The sequence below is a fragment of the Bison bison genome, unplaced genomic scaffold (genome assembly GCF_000754665.1).
Source record: "Bison bison bison isolate TAMUID 2011002044 unplaced genomic scaffold, Bison_UMD1.0 scf7180017864215, whole genome shotgun sequence".
Classification (NCBI taxonomy): domain Eukaryota; kingdom Metazoa; phylum Chordata; class Mammalia; order Artiodactyla; family Bovidae; genus Bison; species Bison bison.
The window spans coordinates 10,126,798-10,142,436 of NW_011494787.1; the positions used below are offsets into that span (position 1 = coordinate 10,126,798).

At 44.7% G+C, this 15,639-nt stretch overlaps 1 protein-coding gene across 3 annotated transcripts in view; it reads right to left on the minus strand.

Annotated features, from left to right (window-relative positions):
* Window positions 1-6,494: 6,494 nt before the first annotated feature.
* The window catches only part of B4GALT4 (UDP-Gal:betaGlcNAc beta 1,4- galactosyltransferase, polypeptide 4), a 32,165-nt gene continuing 23,020 nt past the window's right edge, over window positions 6,495-15,639 (minus strand). For 2 of the 3 annotated variants that reach the window (XM_010845366.1, XM_010845365.1), the window contains 3 exons: window positions 11,675-11,797; window positions 9,162-9,266; window positions 6,495-7,405 (listed from right to left, as the gene is read on the minus strand). In XM_010845366.1, the coding sequence (XP_010843668.1) occupies window positions 7,273-7,405; window positions 9,162-9,266; window positions 11,675-11,797 (361 nt within the window). In that variant the 3' untranslated portion in view covers window positions 6,495-7,272. The remainder of the gene's footprint in view (window positions 7,406-9,161; window positions 9,267-11,674; window positions 11,798-15,639) is intronic. The other variant, XR_825708.1, reaches the window with a different exon arrangement.

Here is a 15,639-nt window from a genome sequence, read left to right on the forward strand (position 1 = left end):
AGTGGTTAGGACTCCACTCTTTCACTGCAGGGGGCAGGGGTTCGATCCCTGGCTGAGGGAACTAAGATTCTACATGCCACACAGTGTGGCCAAAAAATTAAAAATTATAAAAATTTTAAAAGAAAGAAGAAACACAGAGGAGACTAGTTGTGAGCTACTGAGTTTGCTTTCACATGTGACATTTTTATCACAAAGCTCAAATGGCCACATCTACTGAGTAGATCCAAAACATCTTGGAAAAACGTGCATTGCTGAGAAGTGTATAGCTACCAGACCCTTTCCCAAATCACCCTCCCCCAAGACCCCAAACAACTCCAAAAACAGACGCAAACATCTTCTTTAAATAAGACAAAGTGCCAACTTCTGGGGTTAAACAGAAAGTTGCTGCCATGCCCTACTTTCTTTCTAGTGGTATCCACCCTGAGTCCCTCTCGAAAAAAGACAACCCCTGACTTCCAGAAGCCAGCCTGGCGCTCACAACCACGCCTTGCTATTCTCCTGCTAGACCTAAACAATTCCCAGAATATCAGCTTCAGATAATGTCTCATGAAATGAGACAAATCAAGGCCACTTCATAATTCTGTCCAAGCACAAAGATATAAGGTCACTGTGCCACTCACAAAATGCCAAACACACCCTTTTTTGGCTAAAATAAGTGACTGCTACGTGTTTATACTTACAGCTCTATTCTTCCACTAGTCCTTCCCTGTGGGTAAAATGTGTTGATACGCAATTACAGAACTGCCCCTGCTTTCTGAGAGCGTCCACTACAGAGCACGTCCGGCTGGTTAAACCCTCCCCAGATGACCCACCCCAAACCCAAATGCTGATAAGACCTGGTCTGACTCCCTTTTCCTGAGACACCGCGAGGTTCCCCATGGTGTGTTCTTGAGAGCTTTTGCAATGAGTCAGAATCCCACTTACTTATCTGCAGATGTGTCCCTGGGCTTCCTTAGATAGACAGTCTCCAAATAACTCTGGCTACCCTTGTTTCCTCTCTGTGTGTATCTGTTGTTTTGTTACCGTGAAGTGGTGAAGAACACGAGCCTTGGAGTCAAAAAGCTGACTCCCAACCCCAGCACTTCATGACTCAGGCAAGTCAGCCTCTTAGAACCTGCTTCAGAAAGACAGGTCTCACGGGGGACTGGGAGGATTCAGCAAGAAATATGTGTTCGAACAGCTAACAGCCTGTAAGAAATACCAACAGGAAGTTATACCATAAATCTGGTCTGAAGATCTCTGTTTGGCCCATAATCCCACATGCCAACTAACATCGTTACTTCAATTCAATGCGATAAGCTTACTGACCAAATATACTGGTCTAAATTCACTGGCCCTCAAACAATAGCTCTAAGAGTTTTTCAGCAAAACTCCTACTCAGTAGTGAAAGAATGTACTAGGACATCAAGATAAGGCATTTTAATGGGTACATCTCAAGTTTTGTATATTATTTCCAGAGTCCTGTATTATTGTGTATTATTATTCCAGAGTCTCATTAATACAAAGGAGATCTCTGCCCTTTCTGCCTTCACAGAGAAATCTCATAATCTCCTGAGTGTTCTGGTGGGGACAAACAAGACAGTGGAGTCAAGAAACTTGGGTTCAAATTTTCTCTCTTCCTCTTACCAACTTTGGGAAGTTACTTGAATCTGCATTTTCTTTACAGTACTACATATTTACCTATAAGACTATTGGAAAGTTAAAATTTAAAAACTGAGGAAAATTGAAATACAGAGCCAGCATTCAATTATTGTGTCCCACCCTTCACCAACCTCTGGGCCCACGGCCCCAAATCTCTCTCTCTCTCTCTCACACACACACACACACACACATCACACTCCCCACATATGTACATAAGATTCAATCTTATTTGAGTTTTCTATTTCAGCAGCTGCCAGTGGAACAATGGAGGCTTACGTGTACAGCTGCACTCCCTGGGGGCCAATAGGCCCCCTTCTCTGTGAATATCTTTGAGAGACTGGTCTGGCCCTCTGAGCAGGTATAAGATCGTCTTCAAACTGAATTTGAAGCTAACGAAGGTGGCAATAGCCTAAACACTTAAGACACTAAGGAGCAGTATCTTGAAAAAAATTGAAAAAACTTTTTGGAATGTGATGAGCGAAGAACTTAGCAAGTGTCCCTGAATATCCTGCATTTTGTGAGACTTCTTAATGGCTTTTGAGAGAGACTACATACTCATACGACTTGAGGAAAGTGGACGTTGTTAGTCTAGCAGAAAATGTCTTTCCTCTCTCCCAAGAGTCTCTTCACAGAGCAGTTGGGGCCCCAGGAAAAAGCAAGCCCTCTAGGGGCTTGAATGGAAGTGAGTGGGAAAAGGGCAGAAAAACCAGGGAGGGAATCAGGGGAAAAAGTTTAGAGACTAGGTGAGAATGGAATATACTTTTGAGTCCAGAAGAAACCAAACTTCTCTAGCAGCTGGGACAAGGATGTAGAGATAAGAAACCTTCCCTAAAGAATAAGAGAAGTCCAGAGAATTCCCTGGAGGTTCAGTGGTTAGGACCCTTTGCTTTCACTGCTGGGGCCTGGGTTCAATCCCTGGTCAGAGAAAAAAGATCTCACAGGCCATGTGGCACAGCTTAAAAAAAAAAGAATAAGAGGGGTCCAGATGGAGATAATATTGTGTAAAGGGACCTCCACATCCTCTTCTACCCTACTTCTCTTGACTCAAGAGCATCAATAAAGTTTGTGTAAAAATGTTATAAACCATAAAGCACTACAAAAAGGAGTGGTAGTATAAGTGAGAAAAAAACCAATAAAAACTTTTATAGCAGTTCATTCTCCATGTTAAGTACTTGTGGTGTCCAAACAGACTGCACCCATATAATCCCCAGCAAGTGCAGTAGTCTTATCTACAAAACTCAGAAAGCTTGGCCTCTTTGTGGCAAATGACAACAAAGGGCAGGCAACTGGGGAAGCTGGGCTCCTCTGAGGCCAACCTTCCCGGCAGAGCAAGCGGGCAGCCACATGCCTCCTGTGTCATGGGCTCCAGCCCCTGGTGCAGGTACAGAGGCAGAGTGGGAAAAGAAAGGTCTTAAAAAACTATCTTCCACCACAAGAACTTTCATAGCGAGTCCTTCAAATGACCTGCATGCTATCTTGGTTGAAAGAATTACCTGAAGAACACCAATAGGCATGGGATGGTGGTTTCCAACCTTTAAAAAAATGCAGATGCCTTGTTAATAGCAGAAAATACATAGGGAGTTTCCTCGTTGTACCTATTGTATTTTGTTTCCATGGGCTGAGAAATTGTTCTCAGTTGGGATCCTCAAATTCCTTGCGTACACCATTCTCTTCCTTTACCTTCCCCAGCCAAGACCAGGGACCCACAGCCTCCAAACTGGAGGGCCCTAACATAGGCAGCTGGCAATTACAAAGGTTCAGCCTGCACAAGATTATAATTGAGAAATCATTAACAGATACAAACTACTATAAATGAAACAGATAAGCAACAAAGATTTACTGTATCGCATAAGATACCTGTATCTTGTAATAACACATAATGAATATAATCTGAAAAAAAAAAAAAAAAACCTTGCTGTACACCTGAAACTAACACAATATTGTAAATCAACTATACTTCAATTTTTAAAAATCAGTATGGAATGCTAGAGGAAGATTCTTCAGAAGAGACAAGAGGGTATGGGGGGAATAAAACCATTATTACAATATTTCTTTTCTAAATAAAGAAAAAACACAGCTTTTACTTTTCCCTACTGGGTTAAAGGTAAGCCAGGCCAGCCCGAGGTAAACCTGTCATGTCCACAGAATGCACTTTCCTTTCAAATTCTTCTTCTCCACTTGGGTGGTGGTGTTTGTTGTTTAGTCGCTAAGTTGTATCCCACTTTTTGCAACCCCATGGACTGTAGCCTGCCAGGCTCCTCTGCTGATGGGATTTTCCCAGGCAAGAATACTGGAGTGGGTTGCCATTTCCTCTTCCAGGGGATCCTCCTGACCCAGGGATTGAACCTGTGTCTCCCTCATTGGCAGGCGGATGCTTTCCCACTGAGCCACCAGAGAAGCCCACCCGGGTGCTGCCTGCTGTCTTTACTGGAAGCCCCTGGTCCTCCTACGCCCTCCTTCACCTTACTTGGGAAGGATATTATTTACACTAACTGGCTGGCACACTTCATGTAGAAGTTTAACAACTAAGTGTCATAATATGATGATGGATTGAGAAACCCTCGGGCACAGGTGCGTAACACGTGCTCAAGAACACCAACATCTACACTATTTGTGCCCATTGTCCTAGGTGAACAAAATATTCTTATTTGTGTTCTGAGCCAGCATCCATCTCCAATTACCTTCCTTAGATGTTCCTCCCACACCGCGACCCCTCTCCCAGGAAGCTCAGCAGTACCAAATCAGTGCCACGGCCCCACCCTCCTTCCAAAATCAAAGGCCTCAGGAGCCGTGGGCTCTGGCTGTAGCCCTTCCCATCCTCTCACCAACCAGGTGTGCGCCTGAGGCAGCCCTTCTGTGCCCATCAGTGATCACAAGCAAACACGGGAGGATGAAGACAAAAACACGATGCAGCCCAGGAACCCAGGCGCAGAGGCACCTGCACAGGCCTGGAGCTGCTCACAAGGAGGATGTGCGCGTAACAGCCCAGAGTGACAGAAGGCTGAAGACGGGAGGGAGACAGGACTGAGTCTCACCTGTTTGCTTTTAAGCAGCAGGATTACTCACATGAATATATCTGAAGGCCTCAAACTGGAACCAAGGAGGACCCTATGGGGCCTTCCCGGAAGAAACCCACCTCCATTTCCTCCACCTGCCTCTTGTGTGTACAGAAATTATAGCCTCCGAGGTCTCCCCTGAGTTCCAAAGAGAAAATTTAATCAGAGAAGTGAAGAACTGCAGACAGAATGGGAGGGGAAAAAAAGATAAAATTATAAGAGTTTAGCTATTAAAAGAAGTCAAGGAGTTTTAGTTCCTCCTCAAGCACTATATAGATAATATTCTGAACCATGTCCTCTGAGCTGTTTTGCAGATACTGAAACCCACCAGGTGGAAGCAGTTAACTCTATGCTGCCCACAAACACCTAGACACCCGATGTGTTGGAACCAGAAGGTTGATGATGCTGACTCCTGATTACCTTACCAACAACGAGTCAGAAGGATGTCCATGAGCTGATCACACACTGCAACCCCTCTCTCTCATCCTGTCTTTAAAAACTTTTCCCTAAGTGTTTGAGCAAGGTGAAAAGACAGCCTTCAGAATGGGAGAAAATAATAGCAAATGAAGAAACTGACAAAGAATTAATCTCAAAAATATACAAGCAGCTCATGCAGCTCAAGACCAGAAAAATAAAAGACCCAATCAAAAAATGGGCCAAAGAACTAAACAGACATTTCTCCAGAGAAGACATAGAGATGGCTAACAAATACATGAAAAGATGCTCAACATCACTCATTATCAGAGAAATGCAAATCAAAACCACAATAAGGTACCATTCCATGCCAGTCAGAATGGCTACTATCCAAAAGTCTACACACAATAAATGCTGGAGAGGGTGTGGGGACAAGGGAATCCTCTTACACTGTTGGTGGGAATGCAAACTAGTACAGCCACTATGGAGAACAGTGTGGAGATTCCTTTAAAAATTGGAAATAGAACTTCCATATGACCCAGCAATCCCACTGCTGGGCATACACACCGAGGAAACCAGAATTGAAAGAGACACATATACTCCAATGTTCATCGCAGCACTGTTCACAATAGCCAGGACACGGAAGCAACCTAGATGTCCATCAGCAGACGAATGGATAAGAAAGCTGTGGTACATATACACAATGCAATATTACTCAGCTATTAAAAAGAATGCATTTGAATCCATTCTGAGGTGGATGAAACTGGAGCCTATTATACAAAGTGAAGTAAGTCAGAAAGAAAAACACCAATACATATATTAACACATATATATGGAATTTAGAAAGATGGTAACAATGACCCTATAAGCGAGACAGCAAATGAGACACAGATGTAAAGAACAGATTTTTGGACTGTGTGGGAGAAGGCGAGGGTGGGATGATTTGAGAGAATAGCATTGAAACACGTATATTACCATATGTGAACACAGATCGCCAGTCCAGGTTTGATGCACGAGACAGAGCGCTCAGGGCCGGTGCACTGGGACAACCCTGAGGGATGGGACGGGGAGGGAGGGGGGAGGGGGTTTCAGGATGGGGGACACGTGTACACCCATGGCTGATTCATGTCAGTGTATGGCAAAAACCACTACAATATTGTAAAGTAGTTAGCCTCCAATTAAAATAAATAAATTAATTTTTTTTAAAGTGTTTTAACTTCTTAGGCACTAGCTGCCTGGATTCCCTTGCTTGGTGCCCACAATAAGTGCTTCACCACAGACTGTTTTCAGTAGACTGGCTGTACCGCATGTGAGAAAACACACCCAAGTTTGGTTTGGTAACAAAAGAACAGTTTAAAAAAAAAACAAGAATGAACAACCAAAGCTTCTTCATATTTTACTACAGAGGTATTTCCAATGTATTATTCGTTAATATGCAATTTGTAAACTGCTACATCATACCCTACACGTACAAAATGATTTTACAAAAATGCCCTAAAAACTAGTAGATAAAGTGTGTTCTCTGCCGAGCCGGGACTGGAAGGGGTGCCTGGGCAGGGGGCGCCTGACGCAGGGCCACAGCCGCAGCCGCCCTCTGCCTGACGTGGTCCTTCTGCCACCTCTTCAGCCCCAAGTTCATGGCATCTTGATTCTTCACCTTTCTCTCCTCTTCTTCAGCCTTCCTCTCACGTGGGACCCGCCTCTTCACAGACAACCACGAAGGATAAATGAGTAACAGAAACTTATCTTTAACTCCTTCCCCCTGGGACGAGAAGAATTCTGATTCTCTGGGACATTCAGCATCTTATTTCCCATGGCCTTTTTCATTCCAGAATATATGTATCACTTCAAACAGAAATACATCTTCTCCAATCAGAGTTCTCAAGTAGCCTTCATGGTATCTTTCGAATGGTCCTTTCATAGTTAGTCCCAAGTTATCTACAGTACCGTAGTTAACCTTCATGATCAAAACAACTAACAAAGCTGTCTTCTACAATTGTTTTACATTCCACATCACCAGGAACTCTGCTAAGAAAATACCAAAGAGGGAAAATCAGCTCAAAGATCGGCCACAAGTTCTTAATGTGTGCTACTAGGGGAAGTCTCTAGATTACTGCAATCAAATATTCAGTCCCTCCAAATGTCACCAGAAGAGCCAGGGTCATGGATCAGACCAGAAATCCACTGTGATGTTGACATATAAAGGATTGTAATTCACAGAGAGTAATTTATAACCACAGCTGCTCAACCCATCTGTTCTCCAGACACGTGACACCTGATGTAAGAGATTCATCCTAAAGATAAAAAGAACAAACATGAATGATAAGAATGTAACATCTACTTCCATTGCTTTTTGCCTTGCCATAAAGTTTGGCAAAGGCATCTTTCTAAATTATTGCACCTGCTGGGCTTCCAACTGTAAAAGAAGTTAAGTTTTCTCATCTAAGGTTACAGACACCAACGACAGCCATGTGTTCCCGTGGAAGACCCCATGGAAGACCCTAAGAACCAATGATGAGAACAATCCTGCACGTGGTGAGCCCTGGTCTATAGAACAGAAGACTGTACAATGATACATGTCATCCACTGCTGACAGGCCCTTGGATAAGCTTCAGGGAATCTATGAATCCTCAGACATAGCACCCAAAAGAACTGGTTTATCTGCCAGGATTCCTTGGCGAAAGAGTTAATTCCCAGGGCAGAAACACAGGATGAACCTAAAACAGCTCATCACACCAGAGCAAAGGGAAAGAAGCTCTCAAAACAACTAGAGCTCTGTCAAAGGATTCAGGAACAGCTAGGAAAAGATAACATTTGCCAAAAACAATCCAAGCATCAAAAAGAATATTAACTACATTCAGAAGGATGTAGGTAGCATACACTCATCATTTTGAAATGATAAACCAATGCTAATTTTTTCCCTTTATTCCACGATGTGAAAATTCCATCAGAAAAATGACCTGGCTTGTTCAAATAACTTACAATGGGGAAAAAAAGGAAGGGGGTACCTACGAATTAAAAGTAATTTCACAGAGATCATTCAAACGTAATGTGCCAACCTTGTCTAGAATCCTGACCTGAATAAACCAACTGTTTAAAAAAATTTTTAAGCATTTATGAGATAATCAGGGAAATCTGAACATTAATTGGACATCTGATAACAGTAAAGAAGTACTGCTGATTTTATTTTAGGTATGACAATGGTGGCTTCCAAGGTGGCACAGTGGTAAAGAATCCGCCTACCAAAGCAGGAGACATGGGTTCAATCCCTGGATTGAGAAGATCTCCTGGAGTAGGAAATGGCAACCCAGTCCAGTGTTCTTGCCAGGAAAATCCCAAGGACACAGGAGCCTGGCAGGCTGCAGTCCATGGGGTCGAAAAGCTGCTGCTGCTGCTAAGTCACTGCAGTCGTGTCCAACTCTGCAACCCCATAGACGGCAGCCCACCAGGCTCCCCCATCCCTGGGATTCTCCAGGCAAGAACACTGGAGGGGGTTGCCATTTCCTTCTCCAATGCATGAAGGTGAAAAGTGAAAGTGAAGTCGCTCAGTCGTGTCCGACTCCTAGTGACCCCAGGGACTGCAGCCTACCAGGCTCCTCCGTCCTTGGGATTTTCCAGGCAAGAAAGTGGGGTGCCATCGCCTTCTCCGGGGGTTGCAAAGAATCAGACACAACTGAGCATGCACGCACATGATAATGGTACTGCAATTCTTTTTTTAAATACTTCTTTTATTTTAAGGATACATATTGAATTATTTACACATGAAATGCTGTGATATCTGATTTGCTTCTAAAGAATCCAGTGGGTGAGGAAAAGAAAGTGAGAGAAAAAAGAGAGGCTATGAATTGATAACTGTTGAAACCGGGTATGGGATATGTCTATGTGAGAATTCAATAGACTATTCCCTTTGCTTTTGGGTCTGTTTGAAAAATTACCTTAAGAAAAAGCTCTGAACAAAATAAACTGGTTTATCTGATCAAATCTGGCATAGGACTATGGACTGAAGAGATTAAACAGGTAGGCTGTCAGGCATGTGACTCCAGGACTTACCGTCCTATATTCACCTCATTGCCTTGGTCTCTCTTGTGGAAGATCATAGTATATTTACCCACTTCAGGCAGTGGCCGGGTTATTTTCATTCTATGAAGTTCAACCCTGGAAAAATAACAGAGGTGTTTAAAGAAAAATTCTATTCCACTTATCTGCCACTAGGTACTTAAGAAAAAAGTCACTTGCAAAAATTTATATACATGTGCCCATAGAAAGTTATGACCAACCTAGATAGCATATTCAAAAGCAGAGACATACTTTGCCAACAAAGGTCCATCTAGTCAAGGCTATGGTTTTTCCAGTGGTCATGTATGGATGTGAGAGTTGGACTGTGAAGAAAGCTGAGTGCCGAAGAATTGATGCTTTTGAACTGTGGTGTTGGAGAAGACTCTTGAAAGTCCCTTGGACTGCAAGGAGATCAACCAGTCCATCCTAAAGCAGATCAGTCCTGGGTGTTCATTGGAAGGACTGATGCTGAAGTTGAAACTCCAGTACTTTGGCCACCTCATGCGAAGAGTTGACTCACTGGAAAAGACTCTGATGCTGGGAGGGATTGGGAGCAGGAGGAGAAGGGGATGGTAGAAGATGAGATGGCTGGATGGCATCACCGACTCGACTGACGTGAGTTTGGGTGAACTCCGGGAGTTGGTGATGGACAGGGAGGCCTAGTGTGCTGCGATTCATGTGGTCGCAAAGAGGTGGACACGACTGAGTGACTGAACTGAACTGAACTGACACATATATCTTGATTCTTTTGGTATTTTAAAAAAAGAATTTTCTTATGTTGAACCTCAGGCAATAAATTCATAAAAGAACCACACTTAACATTTACTAATGAGGTGCAAAGATGTATCAATACACAGTTTGTTGTTTTCCAAAAACAGCTGAGAAAATACATCTTTAAAAGGCCAAGTCTCTCAGGATCCCTAATTTACTTAGTGTTTTATTTTTTAGGGAAAGTACAACTGCTAAAGGTCACAAACCTAGATTCAAATCTAGACTTTATTATTTACAACCTTGGGGAAGTCAGTTCATTATTCCAGGCCTGGGTTTCCTCAACCAAAGAGCAATGGGACACACAGTTGATCTGACAGGCTCAAAGAAGACAGTCCATGTGGAAGATCCTTTGCAACACATAATGTACTCTATAAGCATAAAGAGGGTGGTGCCTGTTGCACAGGTGAGTAAATAAGTAGTAAAGAAATTTCCACAAAATTTTTATGCTCAAATCAGTTGGTTTATTCACAGCATTAGTCAAGAACCACTCTGGAGGCTATGATGTTGAAAACAAACTTGGGGGCTCCCTTTTACATTGAAGCCAAAGAGCAACAGGAATAGCAGAGTGAAGATCCATCACCAATGTAAAATTCTACTAACCATCCCATCTGGGAAGTAAAAAGGAGCTGGGGAATATGATGGATACGTTGACTGAGCCCTTGCTATTCCTGCCCTGCAATCTAGCAGGCATCTTCTGTCCACTTCATAAGCCACAGACAGCCACGCAGGCTGCTGATGGGCTGGGCCATGAAGTACGCCGCCCATCACTACAGCCCTTCCTAGGCAGCCTTTGGCCAGAGAGATCCATTCCCTCCTGCCAAAAACACTGGAGAGACTCTCAGCCTAGACTTGGGAACAAAACCAACCTGGAGCCATGGCTTCCTCATGCTGAAGCAATGGAAAAGCAAAGGAAAATTTCTGGAAGCCACACATCTATTAATTCAGAACCCCAGCTGAGAGGTTTACTTTCTAAGAGTCAACAATAGGAGGATGGGGCAGGGTTGGGGCGGGGGGGGTCTCCCTAACAGAAAGACCTTGTTAATACAAGTCTGAATATACTGCCCCCAGGCTCTTGAAAAAAATTACTTAATTCTGGGAGTTAGGGATACCCATAACTATCTGGCCACGAAACCCAAGTTCAGGAAAAGGGGCTGAGAGAGGAGACCAGGCATATTCCTTGTGAATCCTCCAGAGTTGGAGAGAGTCTAAGAGAATCTGAGGTCATGCCAGCAGCTCTGGGTTATGCCAGCAGCTGCTCCCACAGAGCGTGGGAGAGGGCATCCTGGTTTGCTCCAGGGTGTGCGACAGGCACTCCCTGCTGTGCACAACACTGGGAACTGCCAGTGTCACCTGGGGTCTGAGAGAAGGCAGAGGCTTAGAACAGACCTCTGGCCACTTTCCTCGGATTGTAGCTTTACAGACACTCTAGTCTGGGACTTTCCGTTCACTGGGGAGACCCTATCTCAGTAGCTAGGACCTGCTGCCAAGTCCACAGACACCTCCATCAACACTCCTGGACCACAGACATCCATAAGCCAGAACCGGACCACCCTCTGTCATCTCTGAACTGCAAGTGGCAAAGAGCAATTTGAGCCCCCTTGTTCACCCCCGTCCCCGCCCTCTGCCACCCTTCTAGGACAAGTCCAAGCCTCATGGCCCACTGGCCTGGTATCCGCAGGAACCACACACAACTACGGCTGGCAGACCCGTGAAGGGGACCTGTCTCTGTTGTTCACCTGAGTCTGAGGTCATCGTCTTCGCCTCCCCATCCCCAGTAGTTGTTAGAGAATCCATTCACCTTGAAAAATTGCTCTCGACTTAGGGCAGTAACACCCCCAAAATATCCACTGTAACGTAACCTGAAAGAGAGGAGAGAGAAGGCAAGAAGGTTAGCACGAAGTCCTTTTGTTCTCTACAGCCGATCCAGACTTCGCAGGGCGGGCGTATGCCAGGGACACTGAAGACTGTGCTCTCTCACCCGTCCACTCCTGCTCCAGAGCCACCTCCCCACACTCCTGGCCTTCCAACCTCTGTCCAGACAGGCTCGCTAAGCAAGGTGCCACCCACCTTTGGTTGTTCATGGTTGTGTGCAGAGGTCTACACAGGTACCTGTGCATGTACACTGTAACATCAGACCTGGATGACAGACCTCATCTCATGTGTAAATCCAGTAAACAGTGGTGTGCCAAACAGTTGTGGGTTAAGAAGAAATCTAAGGCTGGGTCCAGGTTAGGCATTAAATTTTGCGAAGGACAGGGAAGCCTGGCGTGCTACAGTCCATGGGGTTGCAAAGAGTCAGACATGACCGAGCGACTAAACAACCACAACGACAACATGAGTGAACAACAACAAAACGGTTTTTCACTTTTACTTTTTTTAGCGAGTTGGGTGGAGGGCAAGAGACAGGTCCTGAGCACACTTTGTATGCAAACCTCCACTTTTACGCAAATCTCCATCTCAGAGCCTGTCTCCTGGAGAACCCGACATACCTTAATAACCAACCCCGAGGGCTCCAGCATGGGCAGCTAGGTAGATGATAATGCCTGTCACAAAAACAGGGTATACACACCAATAATTAGGTTTTGAGAAGGAGACAAATTATGGTTTGGATAAGCTGAATTTGAGGTTTTCATGGGGCTTCTGCCAGTGGGAAAAAGGATACAGGATCCAAGTTCAATACAGAAGAGTAGTTATAGGGATAGCTTTGGAAATAAGCTGTCGAGAGGTGGTACTTGAGGGCACAAGAGTAGCAAAAGTTGCCTGAAGACAATGCAATAAGTGAAGAGAGAAGAGTAAAGAGGGCGGAGCTATGGGGATACCAACAAGGAAAAGGGAAAGAACAGAGGCACTGGCCAGAGAGCACGTCCCACTCATTTAGGACTAATGCGAATCTGAGAAATAGAGACATCCCTTAGAACACGGTAACCATTTAGAAACGCAAATGAAGGCAGCTTAACAACTTGGATGTTATCGAATAAGAGAAGGTGAATATATGGAGGATTTCTTACTTTAATTAACGTCAGTTCAAAGTATTCCAGGACCAATGAAATAGTTCTGCTTTTCCAGATAAGAAGGAAAACCAAAAGGAAAGATCAGTCACCATGTAGGCCAGCAGTCCCCAATCTTTTTGGCACCAGGGACCAGTTTCGTGGAAGAAATTTTTCCATGGACAGTGCAGGGGGTGAGAGAAAGATGGTTTGGGGATGATTCAAGGGGTCTCGAAGAGTCGGACACGACTGAGCAACGTCACTTTCACTTTTCACTTTCATGCATTGGAGAAGGAAATGGCAACCCACTCCAGTGTTCTTGCCTGGAGAATCCCAGGGGCGGGGGAGCCTGGTGGGCTGCCGTCTGTGGGGTCGCACAGAGTCGGACACGACTGAGGCGACTTAGCAGCAGCAGCAGCAGCAGTAGCAAGTGCATTACATTTATTGTGCACTTGTTACTAATTATTATTATATCAGCTCCACCTCAGATCATCAGGCATTAGATCCCAGCGGTTAGGGACCCCTGATGTTGACACCTGCCACCTAACAGATGAAGTCCCAAAAGTTAATTTGTAGCTCAGCTGTTTGTTTCTATGCTCTGAGTACAGATGGGGTGGACCCTGCTTAACCCACAATGGAAACAGATTTACTTATATACCCCCAACCTAAAACAAACAAAAAGAACAAAGTGCTCAGAAGACAGGTGTTATTGACCAAGACATCGACTACAGTGACTTGTTGCCTTGTGAATGGACACTGTTTGGCTGGGAAGGGATTCCTAAACTACCTAAAGAGCAGCTTCATCAGGACCCTGAGTGGAATCACTGCTCAGGCATAACCTGCAGAGCACCAACAAGCAGTCACCAGGAGGGAACAGCACTGATGACTTGGAGTCATCTATTAAGTAACTATTATCCACTGGGTGCAAAGCAGCTGGCTAAACACTGGAATAAGTGGGCCCAGCCTCACACGGTTGACAGTCCAACAAGAGAGGTGACTATTCTCGGGGTTCTGAGGAAGGCGACGACAACATCAGGGCAAGTGGGCCTGGAAGGATTCAGAGAGGCAGAAAAATGGGGGGAACTCCGGTAATCAGGGGCTTCCCTGGTGGCTCATATGGTAAAGAATCTGCCTGCAGTGCAGGAGATGGGCTTCAATTCCTGGATCAGGAAAATCCCCTGAAGAAGGGAATGGCTACCCACTCCCATATTCCTGCCTGAAGAATTCCATGGACAGAAGAGCCTGCTGGGCTACAGTTCACAGGATAGCGAAGAGTCAGACACGACTGAGTAACAGCTGATGACCCAAGCTCCATTAGGAAAAGCAGAGAGGGAGAAAAGCACAGGCTGTCTGAGGAGAACCTAGAGACCTGTTCAGCTGTAGGAGACCAGCCGGAAAGGGAGGTTCAAGAATTATCAGTTTCTCAGTTGCCTCTTAGGTGCCAAATATCTATATGTTTATTGTTCATTGCTCCTGGTTTTTCTTCTTACCTAGAAAAGCATAAAATATTTGACTGGCCCAGAGACAGTTTTACTTATTTTTAAAGGCCCAAGGGTGGGGAAAATGCAGTCATAAAATAACAGTAGCGTCCTTGTAGAAAGCAGGAAGGTATCAAAAGAATTCTTGGCAACAAAATGTCCCACGGCCTAGAAGAGATCTTTATCACTGACATAATCACTGGGAGAAACAAGATTTATCTCTATCTTCACAGAAACTGAGATAACTGAGACAAGTTACTTAAACTTCTTCCCTCTGCATGTGTGTGAAGTAAAAACATTTCTTGCACTTCTCTTTGTACTCAACAGACAGTTGTGACAATATTGTGCTGATTTAAGCTCTGTGGTGCAAGGACACACAGTTAAAACCAGGGGGCAGGCACTTCAGTTCAGTTCAGTTCAGTCGCTCAGTCATGTCTGACTCTTTGCCATCCCATGAATCGCAGCACACCAGGCCTCCCTGTCCATCACCAACTCCCGGAGTTCACCCAGACCCACGTCCATCGAGTCAGTGATGCCATCCAGCCACCTCATCCTCTGTTGTCCCCTTCTCCTCCTGCCCTCAATCCCTCCCAGCATCAGAGTCTTTTCCAATGAGTCAACTCTTCACATGAGGCGGCCAAAGTACTGGAGTTTCAGCTTTAGCATCATTCCTTCCAAAAAAATCCCAGGGCTGATCTCCTTCAGAATGGACAGGTTGGATCTCCTTGCAGTCCAATGGACTCTCAAGAGTCTTCTCCAACATCACAGTTCAAAAGCATCAATTCTTCAGCACTCAGCCTTCTTCACAGTCCAACTCTCACATCCATACATGACCACAGGAAAAACCATAGCCTTGACTAGACGAACCTTTGTTGGCAAAGTAATGTCTCTGCTTTTGAATATGCTATCTAGGTTGGTCGTAACTTGCCTTCCAAGGAGTAAGCATCTTTTAATTTTATGGCTGCAGTCACCATCTTCAGTGATTTTGGAGCCCAGAAAAATAAAGTCTAACACTGTTTCCACTGTTTCCCCATCTATTTCCCATGAAGTGATGGGACCGGATGCCACGATCTTCGTTTTCTGAATGTTGAGCTTTAAGCCAACTTTTTCATTCTCTACTTTCTCTTTCATCAAGAGGCTTTTGAGTTCCTCTTCACTTTCTGCCATAAGGGTGGTGTCATCTGCATATCTGAGGTTATTGATATTTCTCCCGGCAATCTTGATTCCAGCTTGTGC